Raw genomic sequence first — 23,648 nt, 5'->3', positions numbered from 1 at the left:
GTAATCGGTGTGATAAAATCATAACTTGACAGCACGAGAGGGTACTTGCAGTTTAGAAAAACCGACAAGGGAAATGTTTACTATAGTGAATTCAACGCTACAAAGTCTTTAGATGATAATTGATTTTATGTAGAGTAACCAGAGATTGTCAGTACTTCTCCTTTACCAGAGTACTCAAGTAGGTTACTCAAGTAGAGAACTTGAGAGGTTATGCTTTTAGACTTCTTCTTCTACTTGAGTAGCAACGCTGACAACTTTGACCGCCTTTGAGAGTAACCGGGAGTGTGTACCATCATTGATTTCTCAGGACATATAAAATGCATGTCCATAATTACAAACTATCAGTTGTCAGCATAGTCCTTCCTTCATTTCAAATACAAGCCACGACTCTTGCACGAAAACCATGAGCGTGAATTCCCTCACCGCGTCCGCGATACCGAATTAAAACCTCCCGCCCGTGCTCATGGTTTTCTAGCAAGCAAAATCCTTTTACTTTGTGCTTTTGGGGGACATCGAAAAAACGTTGAGTATCTCACTAATGGTTTTCGCGCAATGGGAACAAAACCGACCCTGAGATCAGTCGGAGTGTTCTACACTCTACTACAGCGTAACCACAGAGAAGCAACACACAAACGCTGGACAAATCCGTGCAAGAAATTACAGGCATTCGCAAATATAAATGGCCTATTTACATAACAGCTCCTACAACACACTCTCACGTTGGGAGAACGGTGGCAAGCAACATTATTGTGAAATGCAAATTTCTAATACAGTCTATACTCTATAGTATAGTGTTACCAAAAGATATAACAGCGGGGATTTCAAGAATAATATCTTACTGTCGCATCGGAATCGTGACGCGGGAGTCGTCAGAAGGACCATGCCCGCCACAGATTCCGGTCCGGAACACTGCGCCGTCCCTGGTTCTTTGTAGTCGCTGTTGATCCAGTTCCGGAACCAGGCCAAGTTGCAGTCACAGTACCAGGGATTGGATCCAATAGCGCTGTCGCCATGAAATCATAAATCAGTCAAAATGCTTTATAAACTACAACATAGTGCAGTTTCCGGAAATATTCAATAAACCCTGACAGTATAGTAAATATGGAGAGGTAGATAGATTGGTCAGTGGTCACCCATGGTATTCAACACTGATTCTCTCGGCATATCAAAACTGATTGAAGTAGAATTGGGAAGTGAATCATTTATGAACTACAGTCTTGGTGAGTAGTTCGGGGCAATATATTCCCTTTTTCACTCACAAGAATCAAGCGATTTGATTCAAACAAATGTTGAAGAAAAACTGGAAATGGCCTTGCCGAGAATCACTCAAGTAGTGCAAATTGCGAGACCTGACCAGTCAGAAAGTACAGACAGTGCGTTACTATGATCACCATGACAGTTACGTCCCATAAAATCGACTCACATGTGACTCAATGAAGGAAGGTCCTCAAAGGTCCCGCGCTGTACAGTCGATATCTCGTTGCTGTGCAGGCTCCTGTAAAATTAAGTTGACAGTGTACAAAAATGACTCCAGTAACTGCGACAACGCTTGCGACTCACAATATTCTCAAGTTTCTCAGTCCCGCGAACCCGCGAGGAGGCAGACATCTCAAGCGGTTGTACGGCAGCAGGAGTTTTGACAGGCGTGTAAAGTTCGAGAACAAGTTGTCTTGCAATGTCGAGATCGCGTTATTGCTGAGATCTCTGCGCGGGAAAGAAGTTGTAAAGTTGTGTCGATGTTGGCATAACGGACTGCATTACAGTATCTCGAGCTTCCGAAATCGCTTTACAGACGCCGGTATGAGCTTGATCTTGTTGAGATTCAAATACAGTTCGGTGACTGTTGTTGGAATGTCGTCCACCGGGAATGCGGTGAGCCCAGCGTTAACGCAACGGACGATTGTACCTGAAATAAAACCGATAAGGTTCCCAAATCTTACAAAACTTCGGGCGGAACCATAGAAAAGAATACAGCAAGCTCATTCCAGGCAGCAATACATTGATTGCGGTCACACTGTGACCGAAGCGGGTCAGTAAGATGGAAGGTTACTTCTACCCTTTCGGAGAACTCACAGTTTGGCCTATGTGCACTACACAGTATACGTATTCAAGTGATAGTGTTTTGGACTACTCTCATTTCTACTTCAACAGATTTTAGGCAACACTATTGACTGTTAGTAATTTGGATTTCGAAAAGTGCAGAGTGTTTTTGGGATAAATTTGCATCATTTTGTTGATCACAATTGCCATAAGGATCATGTGAAATAGCCCCTGTATCATGGCAACTGAATAAATCTGCCGCCTATGGTCCACAGTTTAGTTTCCGAAGGGCGATATTGAGCTACATACCAATTCATAATATCAAGTACTCCCCCTTACCTTCACCCTCACACACGCATCTCTCCGGACACTTCATTTCCGGCTTGCAAGTCGGCGGCTTCGACGCCGCTTCGGGCGAGCACCTGAAGTCCTGCGGGTTGATGTCGGACACCGGGAACCCGTGCAGCATCGACGGCTCGTGGCAGCGCGGATTGCCCGACTTGAAGGTGCCGGTGCGTAGCCAGGCGGACAACCATAGCAGGTGACAGTCGCACACCAACGGGTTGGAAAGGAGATTTCTGTTATGGAACAATTCGAGATCTCAGCCGGCGACGGGGATGAATTTCAGTCAATTCGAAGACAGTTGGACATACCTGACGGGAGGAGGTTTATCCTCCGTACTTCAGTAAGCATAGAAAAGATTGACAACGATTCAGTGAGAAATAATAGTTGTCAATGCGCGTTTAAAGTAGTCGAAACGCGATCGTTAACGCCATATTTTATTTAAAAATGAACTAATATTTTTTTTAAATAGAGTATTGTGTTGCATTATGGTTGATCATGGGTGACTATGTATATTTTACCGACTAATTTATTGGAATATGGGTCCAAAATGGACTAAATGTCCTCTGCTCTTCAATAAGCACAGAAAAGACTAGCAATCATTCAGTCGGAAAGCGAAGTCGTCGAAATGCAATCGAAAAGGTCATGTTTTCAAAAATGAACGAATTTCATTCATTACGCAATTGGAGTATTTGGTTGCATTTTGGTTAGTCATGAGAGATTATGTATATTGTGCGCACTCATATATTTGATCGTGGTCTAAAACGACATATTTCATGTAAAAATGAGCGACTTTCATTTTTGAAAACTTTTCAGTATTGGGTTGTATTAAGATAATTGAGCGAGGCTCCGTATATTGTACGGAATTGTTACTTGTATACCGACTTATTACGAATGAATATACGTACTTATGTCTCAGCAAGTACACAAATATGGGCAGTCATCTTAAATCGAAATTGTCACTGGGAAGCTTGACATTTTCAGTGCACTCAAATAAAGAACGGATAATATAGTTGTAGAATCGAAATCGCCGTGTTTTCTTTTCAAAATGTGAATTTCTTTACACAAAAAATTGCAGCGTTTGGGTGATTTGATTAGTGTATGATTTGATTAGTGACGCAGATTTCAATGGTGAACGAAAGTGCATTTGAAGTGAGCTCATGTTTTCTTGGACTAAAGACATGTATTTTTCAACTAACATGTAGATTTGAATCACCGATGCTCGAACATTATGTTAGATATGTGGTTTTTGTGTTTAAGCACAGAATGAATAAGATAAGTCATTTGGAACCGGCGCAGTAACAATGTAAACTCCGCAGAATCAATGTATTACAATACTTACAGTAAAGTCATCGAAGACAAGCTATCGAACGCCCCCTCCACTATGCTCGTAATTCTGTTTTCATACAACGAAAGATGAGTGATAGTGGACAGGCCCGCAAATGTCTCATTATTTACGCAACGCAGATGATTATTGCGGATCATCCTGAAATAAACGAATCCAAGTCGTGAGTAATTCGATCCCGCCGTACGCGCAGAAAAGAAAACATACAAAGTACGGAGATTAGTCAGTCCCGAGAACATGGATCCCTTCAAATTTTCAAGTTCATTGTCGTTCATCCACCTGAGAAGACAAACACAGGTCACGTCTCCTGGTCTCGGATTGCGTAAAACAGCGGAATATGCCAGCTACCGTAACGATGGATCAACTGAACTATGAAGACAAGTCCCGATTTATTTGGGATGCAACTGATATCCAGGTGTGAAAGCGAAGTAATATTTGTGATAACCTTCAACTTTGCCAACTGACGAAATGGAGTTTTTAAAAGAAATGAAACCGAGTAAAGTCAAACAACGGTGACTCAAATGAATTTTATGACCAGTATCGAAAAAAATATCTTTCCACACAGTTCCCGCGCGTAAACTTTGAACGCCCGTACGTCGACGGTCGTGAATCACCCAAATTCGAAATGTTTTCGAGGCCCACCTGTCCATTAGTCTATTATATTTGTGGGTGAGGAATAATTTGACATAAATGTTTACTGATGATTTCAACAATTACAAGGGTCACCGGTCACGGTGGTACGCGAACTTAGCCGGAATGCTTAATGGACGGAGAGGTATTTTACGGTTTCGTCCGCGAATTTATTCACGAGAAAATTAGAATAGAGAGATTTTGTCTGCCATGGCGATACCTTCCAAAAGGCCGATATCATTAAACGGTCTAACAACAGTAAAGAAGTTTTAGAGATCAACGTACCAGAACTATTTACTGGATGAATTTGACCGAATTTGAATTTGCGATGTTTGCATAAGTATATAAGCATGCACCGATATTCCCTTGCCGTACTCATTTCCTAAGGTATTTGAATGTTGCCGGCTGTATAGATTTGAATTTCAAGCTCTTATTGGAAGCTGAAATCCCCCATCTTTTCGAGATATGTAAGAATCGGTAATTTACTATGTCCGTCCAAAAAGCAGCCAGCATTAACTTTACCATTCGGTAATCATTCAACGCAGCACCTAGCCACGAAAACAATGACTTATAAAGAAGGCCACGGGGATCAGAGGTAGTTATTTTACTAGTGAAAGAATTCCGAGACGCAACACATATAGTCCTTGTAAGGTCATCAATTAGAACATGTCAATATCATCACCGAAAAACAACACTCACGGCCCATGCCCTGTCAGATCTGAAGCACATGGCGCGTTTGGTTGTAAGAACAAATGAGCTTATACAGTGAGTCAATGTTGATCTAGTCGCTAATGGAATTCAGAGCAGTCGACAAATCCCACATCTTCCGAAGTTTTTGTTTTTAGCAACCACCTGGACGTGATGGCCACTTGAGCAGCGAATTATTGAAAGAATTCACGCAGGTCGGAGGCGTGTACCGTAACCACGACCTGTGTTCGTGAAGAAATGCTTCCAAAATCTGTGCCTAATGTATTTTTCTCAGCTGGTCAATCGCGTATAATGTAGTAAGGCAGTTAAAGATTTTATAATTGATGTAACTCAAGTTATGGCAACCACATTCTCAGATACCGACACGCCGGCGAACTTTAGATGGAGTTTTATTTGTGGTGGGCTATTTGGGGACACGGCTAACTGAGCACTGAGCAGCACCGATTCCACGCTTCGCGTAAGACACCCTGATGGTCGCCCACATCGGCTAGAATGAGTGTTTGATCGGTATTTAGTCTTGTGAAACACGACACCGAATGGATTAAAACCGAGAGACAACGGTATTAGAAACAGATTAAAATACAACATCAAGGTATAACGCCTGCCCAATTTCTATTACAAATTCGTCCTACACTCCGTAAACTCACAATTCCAAAACGCTGTGCGCGCCACTGAAAGCGCCTTCCTCGATGGCCGACAATTTATTGTTGGACAGATCGATCTTCTTCAAATTCGCAAGTTTCTTGAAAATATCAAGCCGGGAAAGGGTCTCAATATCGTTGAAGGCAAGATTTCTGAAATTGAGATGACGATTTGAAAATGAAACTTCCGTCTACCTACAGTAAAGACATGGGAGAAAAATAGGTGTATTCACAGGATTTACTCAATAAGGTGCAAAATTTCACTCCTATTCCAATAGCAGCGTATAACTGAAAACGGGCCAAGTACACCAATCCTTATGGACAGACTGGGACAACTAGAAAATTTTCGGCTTTTTCAAATTAGATTAGAATTAGATTACTGGCATTTGGCTCTAATTTAATGAAATTAGACAACTATAATTATCTAGTTATCCAAGCATATACTTGGACAACTAGAAAATTTTCAGCTTTTCCAAATTAGATTAGAATTAGATTACTGGCATTTTGCTCTAATTTAGTGAAATTAGACAACTATAATTATCTAGTTGTCCAAGTCTGCCTATGGAGTCATATTCCGTGGTGTAGTGGGTTCTGTTCAACGATACCACCTTTTGCGTCTTCTTGGGTTGGTACTGGAAAACACTACCTATACCCTCATGGGTTTATTTCCATAAGGATTGAGGTATTTTACCGCCTTCATTCATTGTAATGGGTGCGAAAGCGCAATGGTGAAGTTTTGAAAATTTGTGAAGCACACGGTATTCGAACATTTTTTAGTTATTTGAATAACTTCTTGGAGGTACAGAGCTTCAATATATACAATTGAATGGTATATTCACGTTGAAATGAACCCGAATATTTTCGGCTGACACTCGTCAGAGGTGATCGTCAGCAACTAGCAGAGAACAATGTTCTTTCCAATTCTCTACTATAATTGCTGACGATTACCCCTGACGAGTGTCAGCCGAAAACATTTGGGTTCATTCCAATGAGAATATACTATTCACGTTTTTGTATTATTAAATACAACTCGTCGAACTTACAGCTCTGTGGTATACGCGGGAATGTTGTCGGGGATGCTTGTTAGCTGTTGATTGGAGCAATCCACAACAGTGCCGTCACATCTGCACTTCGGCGGGCACTCCGATTCGGGGCTACATTCGCCGGCGTACGGCGACGGGAAGTTGTTACCGTCTGAACAGTAACGAATGGTGTGAGCTTGGAGACAATACAGTGACGTAAAGAAATCAGTGCGCATTCCGCAATGAAGAAAGCTTGCATCTCGTGACCTTGCGCTCAATGTGACCATGTTAAGGTGCGAGTGCGTTAGCGACACTGAACATGGTTATACCGAAGCACATGGACACGCCACACATATAATCAGAAATTCAAATGAAATTACAAGCAGAGCTAGGGGTTACTATAAGACATGCCAAAACTATATACCCCAAGTACAAGTAGCGAATCAAAGGTCTGGAAAGTAACTCCAAGCAAGTACTTTTCAAAAATATAATTGGTCGAAGTATCGCATATCTTTGGTAGTAAATCGGACGTGCACTCTTTGCTACATAGGCGTAGAAACATCCAACTACTGGTATACTTTTTGAAACCCGTCAAACGCTTACTGTCACACTTGAATCTTCTCGCTTTGATGCTCCCTAGTTTTCTGTTAGAGAGCTTGCGCGGGGCGGCGCATTTAGCCCCGCTGGTTTCGACCGGATGTTCGTGGAGGAAGTCAGCGATCCATCGCATGTTACAATCGCAAATATACGGGTTTTGAGCCAAGTGTCTGAAGAAAGATGGGGAGTATTTGTAAGAAATTGCAGGGTAAAGCCGCGCATCTATATCATTGGCGATACAATTGCTTTCACGACACTTACAGATGTTGAATTGCTTTCAGACTTTTGAATGTGCCTTTCGCGATCGTCTGCAGCTTGTTATCATACAGCGACCTGGCGATAATGCATTTTATGAAACGTATGTGTGTTACGCGGTATAATGTCGTTACTTACAGCAGTTTGAGAGAAGACAGTCCGTCAAACGCATCGTGTCTCAGACAGGATATCTTGTTTGCATTCAACAGGCTAAAAATCGAGGTTGCTTTATCGCTACTGAAAATCAAAAGCCTATATTCAAGTCGTAAATGCGGACTCACAGAAGTTCGAGTTTGGACAGTCCAGAAAATACATTTCGAGGCAAGCTGGCGATGTTGTTCTCGTACAGAATTCTGCAATGAAACCGAACACGCGTCATAATATTAGGTTGGTATTATTACGCGGATGGGGACCGTATCAAAGTACTGCTACCTTTTCAAAGTACTCAACTAGGTTTCTCTTAAAGTATACAACTAGTATACACGAGTAGCACCGTTTACATCTTTGACCACGTCTGTAATTACATAATAGTATTTGCGATCGATGTTTGATTCCAAAGCTAGTATCATTATGAACTTATACGGCGCTTAGATTATCACGCAGCCTTTGGAATGCCATGTAGGGTTTGTATAGGTTACTGATATGTGTAGCGGCGCAATAATGACGTATTTCTGGTTCCAATTACACTCTGCTTCATTACCGCCGTGGTTTGCAAATAGCAACCATTCTCACGGTCACCAACTGACACTTAGCAATATTTGTTATAGAAACAAACTCCCAAACATCCAACAGATGCTAAACCAAATAGTAACAACGACCATGTAAGGCAAGAAGTCGCGACCAGCGGGGCAAATCCCAACGTGAACAGGCTCGCTCTGCGTTGCTCCATAGGAATCACGACGGTGGGTGGTCCGAGAAATTAAATTACAACTCACAGCGAAATCAGACGCTTCGTTCCCTGGAATGCGTCTTCGGATATTTCGGCGATCATGTTATTGCTCAAGTCTCTGAAAACGAAGGCGAAATGTCGATAACCGTGAAATCCGAGCCGGTGATCGCGTTAGGCATAATCTTGCCCGAGGACCGTAAGTCATACCGAGAAAGCCTACGCCCAAGATTGTCACGCAAGTAGGATCGTGTGACAGCCTGGGTCGGGATGCAGGACACAGGACTGTGAAGAACTGACGACAGCTGTCGTTCACGTAATTCGATAGAAATCAGGCACAAAGTAATGGACAGTGTGTGTTTCAGAAAAGCAAACGGCTCTATCGAAAGCTTATTCACTCGCGCGATTACAGCACCGACTCCCTCGCTAGCGGCAGACATGAGCAATTAGACTAATTAGGACGAAATGTCAGTAATCTAATTCAAATCTAATTAGTGAAATGTTTCTTTTCTCTAATTCTAATTCTGATCTAATTTGTTCAATGCTTCTGTGCTTTAATTTTGATTCTAATCTAATTTTTGGGTTTCCCGAAAATGCTTCAGGAAAACTGTATAGTGCGAAACGCGCCAAGTTTTCTGTAAAGACATTTGCCATTATCGTGCTTATGACAATGAACTATGATTTGTAATTCTAAGTCCAATCTAATTGAAAAAATGTGTAGCTACAATTCTAATTGCAATCTAATTTAGAGAAATCAGTGTAGATATAATTCGAATTCCAGTCTAATTTGAAGAATAAAGAACTGTGTAATTATAATTAAAATTCTAATGTAATTTGGAAAAACTGATCCATTTGTCCAAGACTGGCTGGGTTAACGTAGCCCGATGACTGTCTCCGTATAGAAAACCCGTGATTTCACCGAAAGGAATGCATTGCGCTTTGCGTCAAGTGGCGCTCTTGCAACAAGGAACATCCTCTAGCTTTTCAAATCCTATTAGCTTAATCAATCAAATTATAATTCTCCGACGAGAGGCGTGTTTTGATAGCTTTTCCTCAGTAGTGATGTCTTGATGAGATTTTAATTTCGCTCGAGAGCCCCGGCGAACCGCGCGTCTTGATGATATCATCAGTCAACAAACGGATAATCGCCATTACACATGACGCGATCCCCTTATGAACCCGAGATTTTTAATGGGACCTGTCCCACCTATTATAATCCAATGAGGAATGGATTCGTAACTTGCGACATGCGACTTTTGACTTGATCAAGGTTCACAGTGTGAGGGTCGGATTGAAATCGTGATGTAAGTAGCCGGTGGACTCACGTTTGTTCGGCCTAAACGCGTTCAGATGTTTGAACCCCAACCCCTATAATATCGTATTAACAAAGAAAACTACAGGCTGACCACTTGACCAGCGATGGAATTACGCTCACGACAAAATGCCTTCGTGTAGAAAAAATAAGGATCTGCAGTACGGTTTCCTACTAGCCGTATCGCGTGTGGTCGATTGTTGGTAGGAGCAAATAATTCCGGATCCTTTGTTAGTGCGGCCTGGTCGGGTAATCCAATTTTCCGACGGAAAAATATCGAGAATAACTCTCATAACGGCGGAGATCGCGGAGGCTAACAAAACAAAGCTCGAATCATGACGTAACGACACGAAACGTACGACGAAAAGTATTCTTTTCTTAGCCCAAACAGCCGGCGTATGCCGAATTTTGTGCGATTCGCCGAAGATAGCGAATGGTTTGTCCAAACAAATTACACAGAGCTTTGCTTCTGCCTACGAGATATTCCAAGGTATTTCCTGCAGAGAAAGCGTAATAGAGAAACGCATTTTATCATGATTATCCCCGTTTTCATAGTACCACCTCAATTCGTACAAAGTTATGATTGACAAGGGCAAGATTTCGAACCATATTTGCCTGTCTTACACACCAAGCCCATGAGACTACAAAATAAGCGTTACGTGAAATCATGCTCACATTCTCTGCAATTGCTTGTATCTAGCAAAAGCTCTTGGCGGTATGACCCGGATCTGATTCTGTTCCAAGCGCCTAAAAGCGATCATCGTTTAAGACAGCAACACACGATTGGGGTTATAACAGTTTACGAACAGCTCAGTGACGTCAGACGGTAACGAGGGAGGAAGTGACGTCAGTCCTTGATCGATGCAGTTGACCACGCCGTCCAGACATCGGCACGCGGGCGGACAGTAAGAATCCAAGGAGCACGTGGGTCTCTGGGACGCCCCTGTGAAATATACTCGGATTTGATCATGAATTTGGATTCAACGGACTGAATTTAAATTTTCGAAAACGATTTCAATTTACGATGTTTAGGATTTGGTCACGGAAGTAATTTTTATATTTCATTCAACCAACGAATGAGTTTGAGTTGCATTTGCGTTCACGATTTGGATTCGGAGATAACACGTAATGCATTCGAGATTTGGATTTGAGAATGCGACCAGTCTTAGTGTGACTCCTATAGTCTTCTTAGTTAGACCCATTGCAGCCAGAGAAGCCTTTATATTCGCCATTGAGAATACGTGAATGGAATGCTACACTGGCGTTGCGAGAAGTTCAGAATATGAACTCAACTTGAGCTCATAAATCATTTATAGATAATGAACCCGGAATTTTATTACCCTCAAACATCGATCGTCTCACATTGTCGCGGGTGGGCCCCGACAACGATTACGCCCCGACCCCCTCTTTTATTCCGGCGTCCGATCGATCCCAACCGATACTTATCGGTGCCTTTGAAATCCACCCCGTGTTTATGCGGCGACGGGCGACGCCGCAATTTAGCAAACTCTCCATAATCGCTACCTGCTCGACGCGCCCGATTAACTCAGACACATTGTCTGGCAGCGCATCGGCCGTTATTTTGAGATAACACGAGATCAAGACGGCTTTGCTGTTCAACTTCCGACTCTTGTACATGACATGTTGCGAAATGACAGCGGAACAGCGCATGTCGCGGGTCAATTCGGGAGTTAAGTCCAGTCAGGTAAAGTTCATCGCGCTGCCCAAGGCGTCGCCAAGAGCGTGACCTTGTACATTGTACAGTGGACGCGCTATTCTAAGCTAAAGAGGAGAGATGAGTGGGTTTAATATTTTCAAATCCAAGTTCTGTTCCCGGTTGCAGATCCAAATCCAATTCTAAATTCCAGGGCCAGGCGCAATAATTCGATAAGTCCAATATTCCGAATCTAGCATTATTTGTAGTGATAGACAATTTTTGTCGGGGACTTAAATGATACGTCACTGTCCCCTACGAGTTTAACGAGAATTATAGTTTCGATACCTTTTCCAAGCGTGGAAACATTGACACCGCGATTGATAGTGTCGAAGCGTCCACAACATGCAGTAGAAAGATCCTCACGATACTGGAAATGACATTCCTATGAAGTCATGATCAACTTACTTACAGCATTGTGGTAAAGTACATCGAAAAAAAGAAGAAATTCTTTTTAATGCGATGTAAAATTGGCATTACTTTCTTTGTGGTGGCGTAAAAAGTATATATCCATCCTATGATGATGTCATAATGAGTGATACTCGAACACTCGATTCGGAATGGGATCGCTCAGCCTTGGCCTAGCCCTAGTAATGACTTAACTTTATCTCCACAGACGCACGAAGACCAAATTGACATCTATCGCTCACACACCTTCGCATACAAATTCGCTGGCTTGCAAGTGTTTGATTTCAGTTCCGCGAAGGTGCGACGGCTCGGCGCATTGCGTGTACAGTCCGGCCCCAGGGAGCTCGCGAAGCCAGTTCGCCATCCAGCTGAGATGACAGTTGCAGTTCAGCGGGTTTTGATGAAAACGGCTGAAAAGTTTAGGATTTGAGTATGATAGGAAGAATTTTCCAAGGTCAGCGCCGCCTTACAATGTGCGCAGCCGCGCGAGGTGCGAGAAACTCTGCGGGGAGAAAGTGGTGATTCTGTTGTTATCGAAGGTGAGGAATTCGAGTCGTCTCAGCGAGCGCAGGCTGTTCTCGTGGATGCATGTAATTTCGTTGTGGTTCAATTGCCTGGTAAGGTAAAATAAATTATAATCTTGTTTCTAGAGCAGCGGTTCTCAACCGGGGGTCCGCGAAGCAATTTCAGGGGGTCCGCGAGACCTCTAAACTTTTTAAATGGTTGATAACCTAATTTTTATTTTATTTTTTAATTTGAGAAAGCATGATGCAGTTTCGCACCACAACTGCTAAAACCTAATGACTCATATCATCATAATAATTGTCTGACATGAACTATTGCAGTGTGGATATTCATTTTCATTGCCAATTTTCCATTAACCTGCTGATACAAACACATTGCTGTTTAGTGACGTTATATTTGGGTTTGTGAAAAGTATAAAAATATGGAGATAGTAACGTCAATCATGTAGACTTCGTAATGTCTGCGAAACCTTCTCGATTTGAAGTTGTCAGTCTCATCAAATTAGTGTACAGTCGTTTGAAATAAAAATTTCCGAAGTATTTCCCTAATTTGGCGCATTCTTATTGCGGATGCCCTCTATCGACAAGGCTGGTTTTTTGATGAACAAGGAGTGGTTCGTTGCTATCAAAGCATTACGCTCCAAACCTGAAATTCACATCACCAGCTATATTGTTATGCAGCCTTTTCTTGTTAATGTTCAATTGTTCCTGGTAGAAAATGTTTGCTCGTAAAAATATATGTAAACCCGAACAGAACAAGTCGTTTAATGACAGTCTTTCTCAGGTTGGAAAACTTGTATCCATTATTTGGCGCATAAAATTTGTCCATTTTGACCGATCAAAATGCCGTCGCGGGCCCAATCCGGCCCGCGGTCCGTATGTTGCCCGTCGCTGCGCTAGATGCTAGATGTGATATGTTCATAAAATATATGTTTCTTCATTTTGGCGCCATAAATGTTACGATCACACCAAAAGTATCGTCGGAAGCGTTATGCGTTAATATAGCATTAGCCTCCATCTGTCTTTGTAGAAATGGTTTTCGGCACTACTCGTTCATACCAAAACGAAGACGCGAATTTTCATGACACGACCACGTACTTCAAAAAATACAGCAGCAAAATTAGCTTTGGAAAAATAAAAGTCTTCCAATTTCTACATAAATGTATGATGTTATTTTCAAGAAAAATCATTATTTTGCTGTTTATCACATGCCTACAATTCATGTTTGCACAAATGCACAAGACAGATATGAAGGTTGCGCAACAATAGAGCTAAAATTGAACCAAAACTTGAGGGGGTCCGCGGGAGTCCGTGACGGTCAAAAGGGGTCCGCGAAGCCAAAAAGGTTGAGAACCACTGTTCTAGAGTATTGGTTTCCGAACGTATATTCAGACTTATACCGACAAACGAGAAGATTCATAAACAGAGGAAAACAACCGTACGTGTGTAATGTTAATGCGTATAGGGATATAGGCAAGAAAAGGTCAGATTTTAAGGGAAGGAAATGCCGTTGATTCTGGGCATATCGTGACGGCATAGCGGAAATGTCTTCGACGGTGTAGCTAAGCGGGTATGCGCAGTACGCTAACCCAGCATTGGACTAATAGTATTCGGATTGTCACAGTAACGAAACCTTGATCGGTCGAGCGAAAATGATGTATCGTATACGCGCAAGAAACACATCTCACAAAGCCACATTTCACGATCGAATACTCCACAAAATGTACTCTAACGCACACCTGCCGTACGTAGCATTTTATGAAAATGGTAATCGATCCGCTAATAAAGCACCGTAGTTTGTCCGCAGTATTTTTAGATGAGTCCAAATATTTACATACACCGCGTTTAGGGTCAGGATGTTATTATGATCGGCGTGTCGCCCGGTTCGCTACATCCCAAATACGAAATGACATATCTACCCAATATTGCTTGACACACACATAGCGCACCCAGCTAAAGCCATCCGTCTTGACCCGTGAGGTTCATTTATTTCGCTGTATGTATCGAATTTTTCTATAGCCACTCTTAACCGGAAGGATATTCGCGCGGTTCAATAGCGAACACCTGCGATTAAAACTGCGCTTCTTAAACCAAAACAGGGTATCGGATTCAATAGCGAACACAAGCCAGCTGGTGTTGAACAAAGAATGCAAACCATGTAAACCAAGCTCTCTTCGATAACGGGTACTTCGCATAAGCCCGAATCGAGTTGTGAAAACAAAAGATTTGCCAACGGAGCTGCGAATTCACGACTATTTTGCAAGAGCGATCCAATAAAACACACTCGAAGACTCAAGTTCAACAAACACAGGCGTACATACGGTGGGAAAATCCGCGGGCCGGCGGCAGCTATCACGATTCGAGAGTAGTGGAGTACTGTAATCGGGTGGGTTTAAAAGGTCATTGGAGCTCTGGCGTAAATATCAATCAGTTAAAGAGTGAAGCAATCACAGCCGTAGACATTCCGCAACTATATAAGAACGGTACTAATCAAACGTTTTGAGAGGCGACTGTCGAATCTTATTGTAATTAGTCGATTATCGTCCGCGGCAATCACTGTTATGCCGTAATAAAGCCGGTTTGTTTGTTTAGTGGTACTCATGGTGCTTGTCGATTACTATGGTCATTCACACCAGGCCGATATTCATCAAATTTTTCCCCGTAACTGCTGACTTATAGCACGGCCAACTTCTAGGCTTTTTGTAAGACACCGCTTACGCGGATGAGGTGGCTAGGAGGAGCCTAGATAAACCTACAACACTTAGGTATAGGAATTCTGAAGTCTGCCTCTGTCGGACTCGAACCCGCACCCATTGGTGTTGCAGCCGCGGATTACACAACTGCGCTATCTCGCCACTATTAACGCCGGTGACAGCGCATTTTTGAAAACTTTAATTTAATATACTTTATAGCGTGCGGTTGGTTCACGTTCTCAAACGAACCTTGACAGGTTCTACTCATGTGAACATTTTTGTGAAATAACAGTTTTTGTATGTATTGGTATTCAGTATTGATGGTGTTTCGACTATACCATGATCATTTTACAACAGGCCGATATTTCTTATCTGCGGACTTGTGGCACGGCCCACTTTCATTCTACGCTTTTGTACGACACCCATTTAAACGGACGACGTGGAGAGGAGGTATTCTGGAGTCGACCGATCATAAGTCATTGGTGTTGCATCTGCGGAACGTACCACCATACGCTATCTCTCCACTGTATTTTCCAGTATTCTTAACATTACTGATAAAATTCCTCGGATGATTTTAACAGTATCACGATGACAGCAAAGTAAAATCATCATAAACCTTATGGCGTAATAAATTGTACTGAGCTTTGATAATGCCGCTTGACCTATAACACGCTTTCATCACCGCCACATGCTGGACCTAGCCCAGTGACGGGATTATCTTTATCTATGTCTGATAAGGCGCAAATGATATATTTGATTGGAACTAGCATTTTGACATCACAAGATGTTATAAGTTAGTTTCACGTCCGTGTTCAATGAGGAATTTCGAATTTTCGTGTCTACACGAACCAGAACCTTTCAGGGGCTCGCACCATCTCTAACACTTGACCATTTAATTAGTAGGCGGCTCCAAGAGCTTACTTCGACGTACGCTATTTTGGTTTTCAAAGACTAAAGACTCCCATAGCAAATTTCATATATCCAACGCAAATTACGCATGGCCGACATGCTTCGTCATGACCAATTGGCAAACCCCGAATTTAGTACTGAAGCAGACGAATACAACGGCAACGTTCGAAAGAGAAAATTGAATGACATGTTTTTCGTATACGGAAGCCGGCCATTTATCCGACGTGTTTTTCAAAGAGGTAAGACGATACACTGTGAAGTTCGATATCGCACCGGATTTTCTGGTAATCCATCAAAAATCAAGAAAACAGCATGTTTACCATTGCAATTTAACTGTCTTGATGCTGGGTGAACCCACGACAAGTCTGGCGGCGTTTAGCGGCATTTCAACAATGCATCGGTAATCCAACGCGAATTCCGCGAATGAGATTCAGATCGGGTATTGTAATCAATACCGGGTGCGTGCGTTTAAGCCCCATATCGTACAGCAGTGGCAAACATGACTTCACAACGTTTCCTGCCCTATAGCGTGCCGTGGCAGACCAGTTAGGGCTTAAAAAATTCCAGAAATAGCGTAGAGCGTTCTTTCCTGAAAGAGGATGAGTTTTTCCTGTGTTTCACCACGCAAACAACATTGTCTGAGGATACTATAAGAAAAAGGTACCGAAAACAGACTTACAATGTTCGCAGGCTCTTGGGGCCTCGGAGTGTCTTCCTTTGAATGATGCCAATTTTGTTGTATGAAAGATCTCTGAACAAAATAGTCGATCATGATTACGAAGATCAATAATGTATTGACTTGAAACTAATTTAATAAATGGTTAAATCTTCTACAGCGTTTACGTAGTAATACGATACCTCTTGCTTTTAACACGATTTAGGCTACTATTGGATTGATACACGAATTCATTATCCGCATACAAAAGTAGCAAACGCACCATATTGTGTGTACATATGCGTGGGGAATTGGCAACGTGTAAGCGTGTTCCTGTAATGTTAGCATACGACGAAAATATCCATGGGATTACAACTACAACACTCCTTCGATGGTAGTGATGATTTAGCTTGGGTGAAATTTTCTGCGCGTCGCGGGCTTGTCTTGATTGTTGAATCAGCGCGTGGATACAGATCGTGACGAAAATCACGTTTGTCACAGTTATTCACGAAATATAATATCCACCGAGAGAGCAAATGTATATAATACACTTTCCTATATCGCGTGGTAACATCGACGGGATGGGATACGGCTTATCCCCGATTAAGCCAATATTAAGAAATGTAATCTACCCGATATCGCAGTAACTCGGATATTACGAAAAAATCGGTTACCCTCTTTACGACTAAACATTAAATTGATACCGGTTATCCACTTATGAAGTCGATTGACCGTAACATTGAAAATATTAAGATATCAAATTCCATAGCTAAGTTGCGATTAATTTCCGCATTAAGATGGCGCTCTAATTGCGGGATCGTAATCGGCGACTGACACGGGAGTCAAGAATATAGCGATTCGATTGAATAAAATGAAAGTTGATGATATCAAATCTATGTACGTTGAATACTAATACACCCTTTTCCACATTAATATTTAAAGCGATGATAATTAGAGGGAAATCCCTACGAATATCTGAAATACCGGGTACGGTCTGATAACTTTGCGGTGTATTGGAGATATTCATATATTTGGAATGTGCGGTCAACTTCCATAACTCCACCGCTTTCGCTGTTTATAATTTCGCAAAACACTTCCAAGGGTCATCGCTCTTGATAGTGGCTTCCGAAACGCGGGTTTGGAATGTGTTTGGGGTTGGGGAAATCATGAAAGAGTGTGAAATGGGTGAGAAAACTAGAATGGGTTTAGTATTCCGTTGCCCGGAAGAAAATATTCAGCTAGTATTAACGGTTACCTTTAAAACAACAAAATAGCGTGATAATGAAAAGCAACTTTTATCCGTATAGTCAGCGTCTTTAGGTCTCCACCTGGTGCCTAAAGACGTGTCGGTATTTTTGCAACAGAATGACAAAGTGCTCTCGGGGCTGTAGAATGCAGTCGATTACCCAGTCCTTTTTGATGACGCGTTAATGACGACAATGCGTGGTAAGTCAATCGCACCACGACAATGGGCCCACTCAAAGCCGGCGAAAAATCATTTTAAAACAATGCCGCAATCGTGGGATTTGTTGACGCCGGAATGTGGCCGTGAGAACAACTGGCACGTGAGATTCGGGCATTAATCATTCGGCGGCGCGCTTCGGGTGAGGTACAACAAAAAGCTTTCAGCGCGGTGATGTTTGATAAGAACCGTGGCGTTGCCGGGAATGCAAAAGCGATCGGGATAAAGAAACACAGAGACACGTATGGCCGCTCATTGCGTTTAGGGAGGGCTGTAAACAATGTAAATCGGGTTCATGCATTATCTCAATGTTGCAGTGGGAAGTGTTTACACGACTGACAATTAGAGAGTGGAAGAATGCGCATTGAACAATTCCCCTTAAAATCCAAGGGTTTGTCGCGTCACACTATCTGCAACGTCACATTTCTGTTCGATATTTTTGGGCCGATCCAAATGTGTGTCTTGGCTATACGCCCGTTGACCGTTGGGATATTTGACGACAGTTGTTCCAAGCTGACAGTAAAAGACACCAAGGCATCATTAAAAAACCATATAGCTTCATGTCTACATTGTGATGATGTGGTGGTATCAATGAACAGCAAAGTGTGCATTTGTAGTGGATGAGATCAGAGACGTGCATTTGTGCAACCCTTTAGACCGGTGAAATACTAGATTTCGTCAAAAATATTCATGTCAGTATGCTATTCATATGCTAGTGATTCTATTGTTTTGTCCCTTCTCTTATAGCTCAATTGAGCTCAAACGTAACAGACTCTAAATTTAAGCTAAATTGGAATGTCATTCGGCGTCCACACACCATTTGAATTTGGTAGCTCTTCGCGGACCGCAAGATGCACATTGCACAGTCCCGGATTAGACAGTTGAGCCTATACAATATAGCTTCGTTACAACACGGTATAACGCGAAACTAATGAAACCGATTTGACATGTTCCTTACTTCGGATTTAAGATTGGCGCCAAACCGTGCCTAGTATATCCCTGTAGATACAGCCTCAAGGGCGACTATCGCGATAAAATCTCTTAGCATCATTAGCCATCTCGATTTTTATGCGACACGAATGCGGTAAAGACCGGACGCTTTGAATTGGCCAACTACAAGGAGTGAAGATACGAAAATTACGAGGGAATGCGGAAATAGCCCGATCATGCGCCTAATACCGCCCAAGTGTTGAATAATTTAGGTTTTACAAACAAACTTCACAGATCCAATTGTCGGACGCGACGCGTAATCGTTAAAATTCTCCTATTAGAGATAAGCAAATCTAATTTTATCGATAAACACAGGTGTACATGGTGTACATGATTGACCGTGCAATACATTCTAAATCACTTCATCATTATTTGTTACTCTTCAGCAGGCAACATAGAATAGACTCAGAGGGAGAAACATAATGCGATTTTTCCGTAAAGCAAGTATATGTGGCATATATGCCATAGAGTACGTGAGTCACGACTCCACAGAAGTCCTCAGGCCGAATTACGTCTTCTCAGCTCCGACGATTAGACCACCGGCAAGTTCCTCGTACTTTGTTGAAGTTAAATTCGCGATGGTGGCCTATAGTCAGAGGTTGCTACATCAAATGGCTCATTAATGCTGTGAGCGTGAAAACCCGTTGAGGCGTGACGCAGATTGGGATAAATCGGTGATAACGCCAATTACGTCACCAGGCGCCAGTACGCGGTGATAGCGCAAGCAATTTTCAGACGGTCTGACCGACCACAGTGCCAATTTCGCTATCGCTCTAATTGAGTAATCCGTTGTGGTCAGCCCCATATGCCCGCCCTTAATGGCGAGCTACCAACAAATATCGATGCGAAGTTTTGGACACGAGATTTGTCACTCAGTCCCAAAGATTATGAATTCCCCGAAACGATTGCATACACAAATCCAATACACACACACGATTTATACTACATTTTGAGCTCTCCACGCGGATAGCTGTTACCGGCCATTACTGCGTGCCATCGCTTAACATGAGGTGCACGTAGCAATTTAGACGTGACGGTGATTGTTCGAGGCGAGATAGCGTAGTGGTATGATCCACAGCTGCAACAGCAATAGGTTGCCGGTTCGAGTACGATCGAGGTCGACTGCAGAATCCCATCCCGAGTGTTTGAGGTTTATCCAGGCCTGGTGTCACTGACCAAAGACCATGACCATTGTAGTCGTAAACAGCACCAATGCCACACAGCGACGGTGATTGCAATATGTCATATTTAGAATGCTGGGAATTACCAGAGCGATCGCAATCCGGTTTCGGAGCAGGATTTTAAAATTGCTTCGAAAGGCGGATTTTAGCAATTTTTTTACAGAAATCTTTACATATAGTTGGATTTTTCGGAAGGACCGGATTGTCCGGACTCGGAATTTGACATTTCTATCCGGACTAGGGTGAATTCGGATTCGGAAATTCGCGTGTCCGCATATCTTTAGAGCTAACGCGATACCTCACCAACGATTCGGTGTTAATTGTGTTTGTTTGGAATCACAACTCTTTCAAGACCTATTCGTACCGCACGCAGGCCTTGACGCGCACCTGCCCGTTATTTTCGCCACGGCTCATCTATCAACTGTTTCGCGCGGTTTCAAATCCTGGGCTGCCCCGCGTTTTGCTTTGTCGCTGATTATTATTGCAGCGGCAAATAGCGTGACTGATCCCACAGCGCTGAATAAAGAATGTCGTTCGGACAACCGTGTATTCATCACGTCATACCTCGAATAGTTCTGATCCGTGCGATAAAGCAATCACACGGTCTGATAGTGTGAAGTGGGCTGTCGCAGTGCGGTGGTCGCCAATAAAAACGTTCGTCGGACCGTGGACGATTCTGTTTTGTGGGCGCATGATTTTGCCAACGCTTGTGTTCCATCGAGTGAAATTTTAATAATAACCACGCGAAATATCCGCAGTATCACGGTGGGTGAATGTATTTTCGAATATTCTACCTATTTGTAATGTCATTATACTCATTTTACGTCAGTCGTGCAGACACTTGCCATTTCGAAAGTAATAACCGCCGATTTCACTTGCTAACAGTACCAGACCGGTCGAAAAACTTTTTGAAACTAATTACCCGGGTAAGTTTCAGATCTTTCGTTGTCTACATCCTCTTGGAGCAGTTTTGACGTGTCCTGGAAATTAATGATTCAATTTCTATTCGGGTAGCAGCCCTGGCTATTTGACCATCTTTGCTGGCAACAGCAGGAGAATAATATTTAAAAAAACCTTTGGCTGATAAAATGGTCCTCTGCATCACCAGTAAGATGTTGTCGCAACGTGCAAAATTATGAATAATCGGTAGGCCATGTTCTGGACAGATGTACTGATTCTGCATTTACCTCAAATCTCTACGAATATTGCATACCAAATTCATCCATAAATATCATAATTGAATTAAAAATGAAAGTGAGAATATGTAAAAAAAATATTAAATGAGACTCTCGCGTGGAAAGTGACTTATAATGTGGATATACCGCATGACATTGACCAATGCCCTCCAAAACGGAGGTCATGTTATTGTTTACATAGCAACATCAAGCCAACGTAAAATTTCACATTGCCAGTCATCTGTTAGGGCTAAATAATGAGCTCAGAACCCAAGTCTGTAGTACGCGTTCCGTCATCTCAACGTCAGTGTTGCGACGCGTTCCCAGGGGTCGGAAGACATGCTATGACTGTACGGTGTACGTACAATTCGCTCCAGATAACACCAGTATATGTCACTTTGTAAATTCAAAGGCCAACAGAGGTGAAGCGTTGGATGGCTCATTATGTCATGTGTTAGTTACTCTCGTGTCGAAATCACTGGTGATTGTTTTTCCCGAAGTCATACTCAAGACCCCGTCGCCGTCATTGGCTTAGGGTCAAATTGAATAATGGTGCGAATTTCGTGGGTGCTGTTTTCATACACGACCTGAACAATGCCACGACGATGGTTATCAGATTTCGAAAGGCGGGAATCTTTTCGCGATTTATTTTGGTAACCACGGCGGCCCACGACCATGACAGATTGATTCGCAAATCCTGTTCATTCTCAATCACTTTGGTTGTTGAGATGGAGATAAATATCTACGGTTGCGTACGAGCTTTATCCCTCGTCCTAATCTATGTCTCACCGGTGGTATGTTTACGATTAACTGCCCCGTTGCTGTGAGAATGCAGCCCGTTAAACTAAATAACTTTCTCCGATCGCAAACACAGACCGTGTTGAACATCAGCGACGCCGGAAAAGTGAAAGTAGTTTGTTTTTAGTCGAGAGAATCACGACAAAGCCGACGAGGGGCTCGATAATTAATCATTTTACCGTTTATCATTTCCGATTTACCGTTTATAAAATCAACTCTCGCACTGTTAACATCAAAGGCAGTCACTGATTAAAAGATCGAAGTCTAGGTCGCGAACATGGCAACGAAAATTATGTCACGCCGCGTTTGTTTTGCTTGGCAACTTCAACTGGATTACGGCGCTTTGTATTTGTTTTGAGATTCTATTACGTATGAAAAGATTTTAAGACATAGGTTGCAACTACGACTACCTATCAAGAAATGAATGTAATGTAGACGGGGCCTACGATAACTTATCGTAGGCCCCGTGTAGATGTTTCGAAAATTAAATAATTGATCATAATCTACAAAGAAAGTTGAACCGCCGACGATAAACGGGCATTAGTGCACTAAAGTGAAAAATGCTGATATTATTGTTTACGACAGTCTAACCCACATTACTAATCGAATATAAACCTTGGAGAAACATCATCAAGAATTTAACACATTGGGTCGTAAGAAGTTTAGGTGGCTGACCGGAAAAATTCCTCCAAGATGGCATTCATTCGATGCTTATTGTTTATGTCGGTTCCTGGTTATATGGACTTGGACATGCGACACTTGGACAATGGACACGCTAAAGCTGGGTAGTGAGCATTTAGGCTAAAGTTAGGATACGGCTAGGGTGAAGGTTGGACTTAAGGTTGGGTTTAATTTGGGGGTTGGAGTTGGGGTTAGTTTTGGGGTGGCAAAGTCCCATTATAAAGTGCTATAGCGTCGCATGCCCAATTGTCGAACAACCGTTTGTCTAAAAATCGAACACGTCACTATGATTACAACCGCTAATCTCCAGAAAGTGTATATACGGCCTCCCGACATATTTGTTCGTCATTCAAAAGTCATTACGATACTTCATTGACGGTTTTATCCCGGCCTCAGCGTGACGCAGAATTTTTGGGGATTACAAGGAAAGCAGCCGTGGACTTGTAATATCCTTTGAAGTCCGATCGGCGCTCGCGATTGTTTGATTATCGCAGCAAATCCTAACAAACACTACAACTCTGAGAGTACTCGAGACCACCCGCTCCGAGTATGGATGATAAGCGGCATGTGACGTCGGTAAACTTGAACAATGGCCTTTTTAGACTAAGAATAAAACCTAGAAATCCGATGGCACACACAGAGACGGGTAGACATTCGACTTTTGTGCGTCACGTCACAAT

The 23,648-nt window shown here is 42.5% G+C and overlaps 3 protein-coding genes across 6 annotated transcripts in view; 1 reads left to right on the top strand and 2 right to left on the bottom strand.

Annotated features, from left to right (window-relative positions):
* LOC145440221 (slit homolog 2 protein-like) overlaps positions 1-23,648 on the bottom strand; it is a 56,339-nt gene that overhangs the window by 9,482 nt on the left and 23,209 nt on the right. For 3 of the 4 annotated variants that reach the window (XM_080317792.1, XM_080317791.1, XM_080317793.1), the window contains 19 exons: positions 16,706-16,777; positions 12,371-12,514; positions 12,147-12,310; positions 10,586-10,721; positions 10,454-10,525; positions 8,516-8,587; positions 7,862-7,933; positions 7,719-7,790; positions 7,587-7,658; positions 7,332-7,495; positions 6,750-6,900; positions 5,713-5,859; positions 3,935-4,006; positions 3,725-3,868; positions 2,380-2,618; positions 1,762-1,906; positions 1,561-1,704; positions 1,424-1,495; positions 840-1,003 (listed from right to left, as the gene is read on the bottom strand). In XM_080317792.1, coding sequence (XP_080173918.1) covers positions 840-1,003; positions 1,424-1,495; positions 1,561-1,704; positions 1,762-1,906; positions 2,380-2,618; positions 3,725-3,868; positions 3,935-4,006; positions 5,713-5,859; positions 6,750-6,900; positions 7,332-7,495; positions 7,587-7,658; positions 7,719-7,790; positions 7,862-7,933; positions 8,516-8,587; positions 10,454-10,525; positions 10,586-10,721; positions 12,147-12,310; positions 12,371-12,514; positions 16,706-16,777 — 2,318 coding nt within the window. Of the gene's footprint in view, positions 1-839; positions 1,004-1,423; positions 1,496-1,560; positions 1,705-1,761; positions 1,907-2,379; positions 2,619-3,724; positions 3,869-3,934; positions 4,007-5,712; positions 5,860-6,749; positions 6,901-7,331; positions 7,496-7,586; positions 7,659-7,718; positions 7,791-7,861; positions 7,934-8,515; positions 8,588-10,453; positions 10,526-10,585; positions 10,722-12,146; positions 12,311-12,370; positions 12,540-13,778; positions 14,996-16,705; positions 16,778-23,648 lie in introns of those variants that run through there. The other variant, XM_080317794.1, reaches the window with a different exon arrangement.
* LOC145440229 (RNA-splicing ligase RTCB) overlaps positions 1-23,648 on the bottom strand; it is a 69,699-nt gene that overhangs the window by 41,500 nt on the left and 4,551 nt on the right. The gene's annotated exons all lie outside the window — the stretch shown is intronic.
* The window catches only part of LOC145440245 (uncharacterized), a 156,574-nt gene continuing 135,994 nt past the window's right edge, over positions 3,069-23,648 (top strand). Inside the window, exon 1 of the mRNA XM_080317821.1 lies at positions 3,069-3,088. The gene's annotated coding sequence lies outside the window, so the exon portion shown is untranslated. The remainder of the gene's footprint in view (positions 3,089-23,648) is intronic.

Source organism: Botryllus schlosseri, chromosome 6, assembly GCF_051294905.1.
Source record: "Botryllus schlosseri isolate E-star chromosome 6, Bs_hap1, whole genome shotgun sequence".
Classification (NCBI taxonomy): Eukaryota; Metazoa; Chordata; class Ascidiacea; order Stolidobranchia; family Styelidae; genus Botryllus; species Botryllus schlosseri.
The sequence above is the reverse complement of the archived record's forward strand: the minus strand, read 5'-3'. Positions and strand labels throughout refer to the sequence as shown.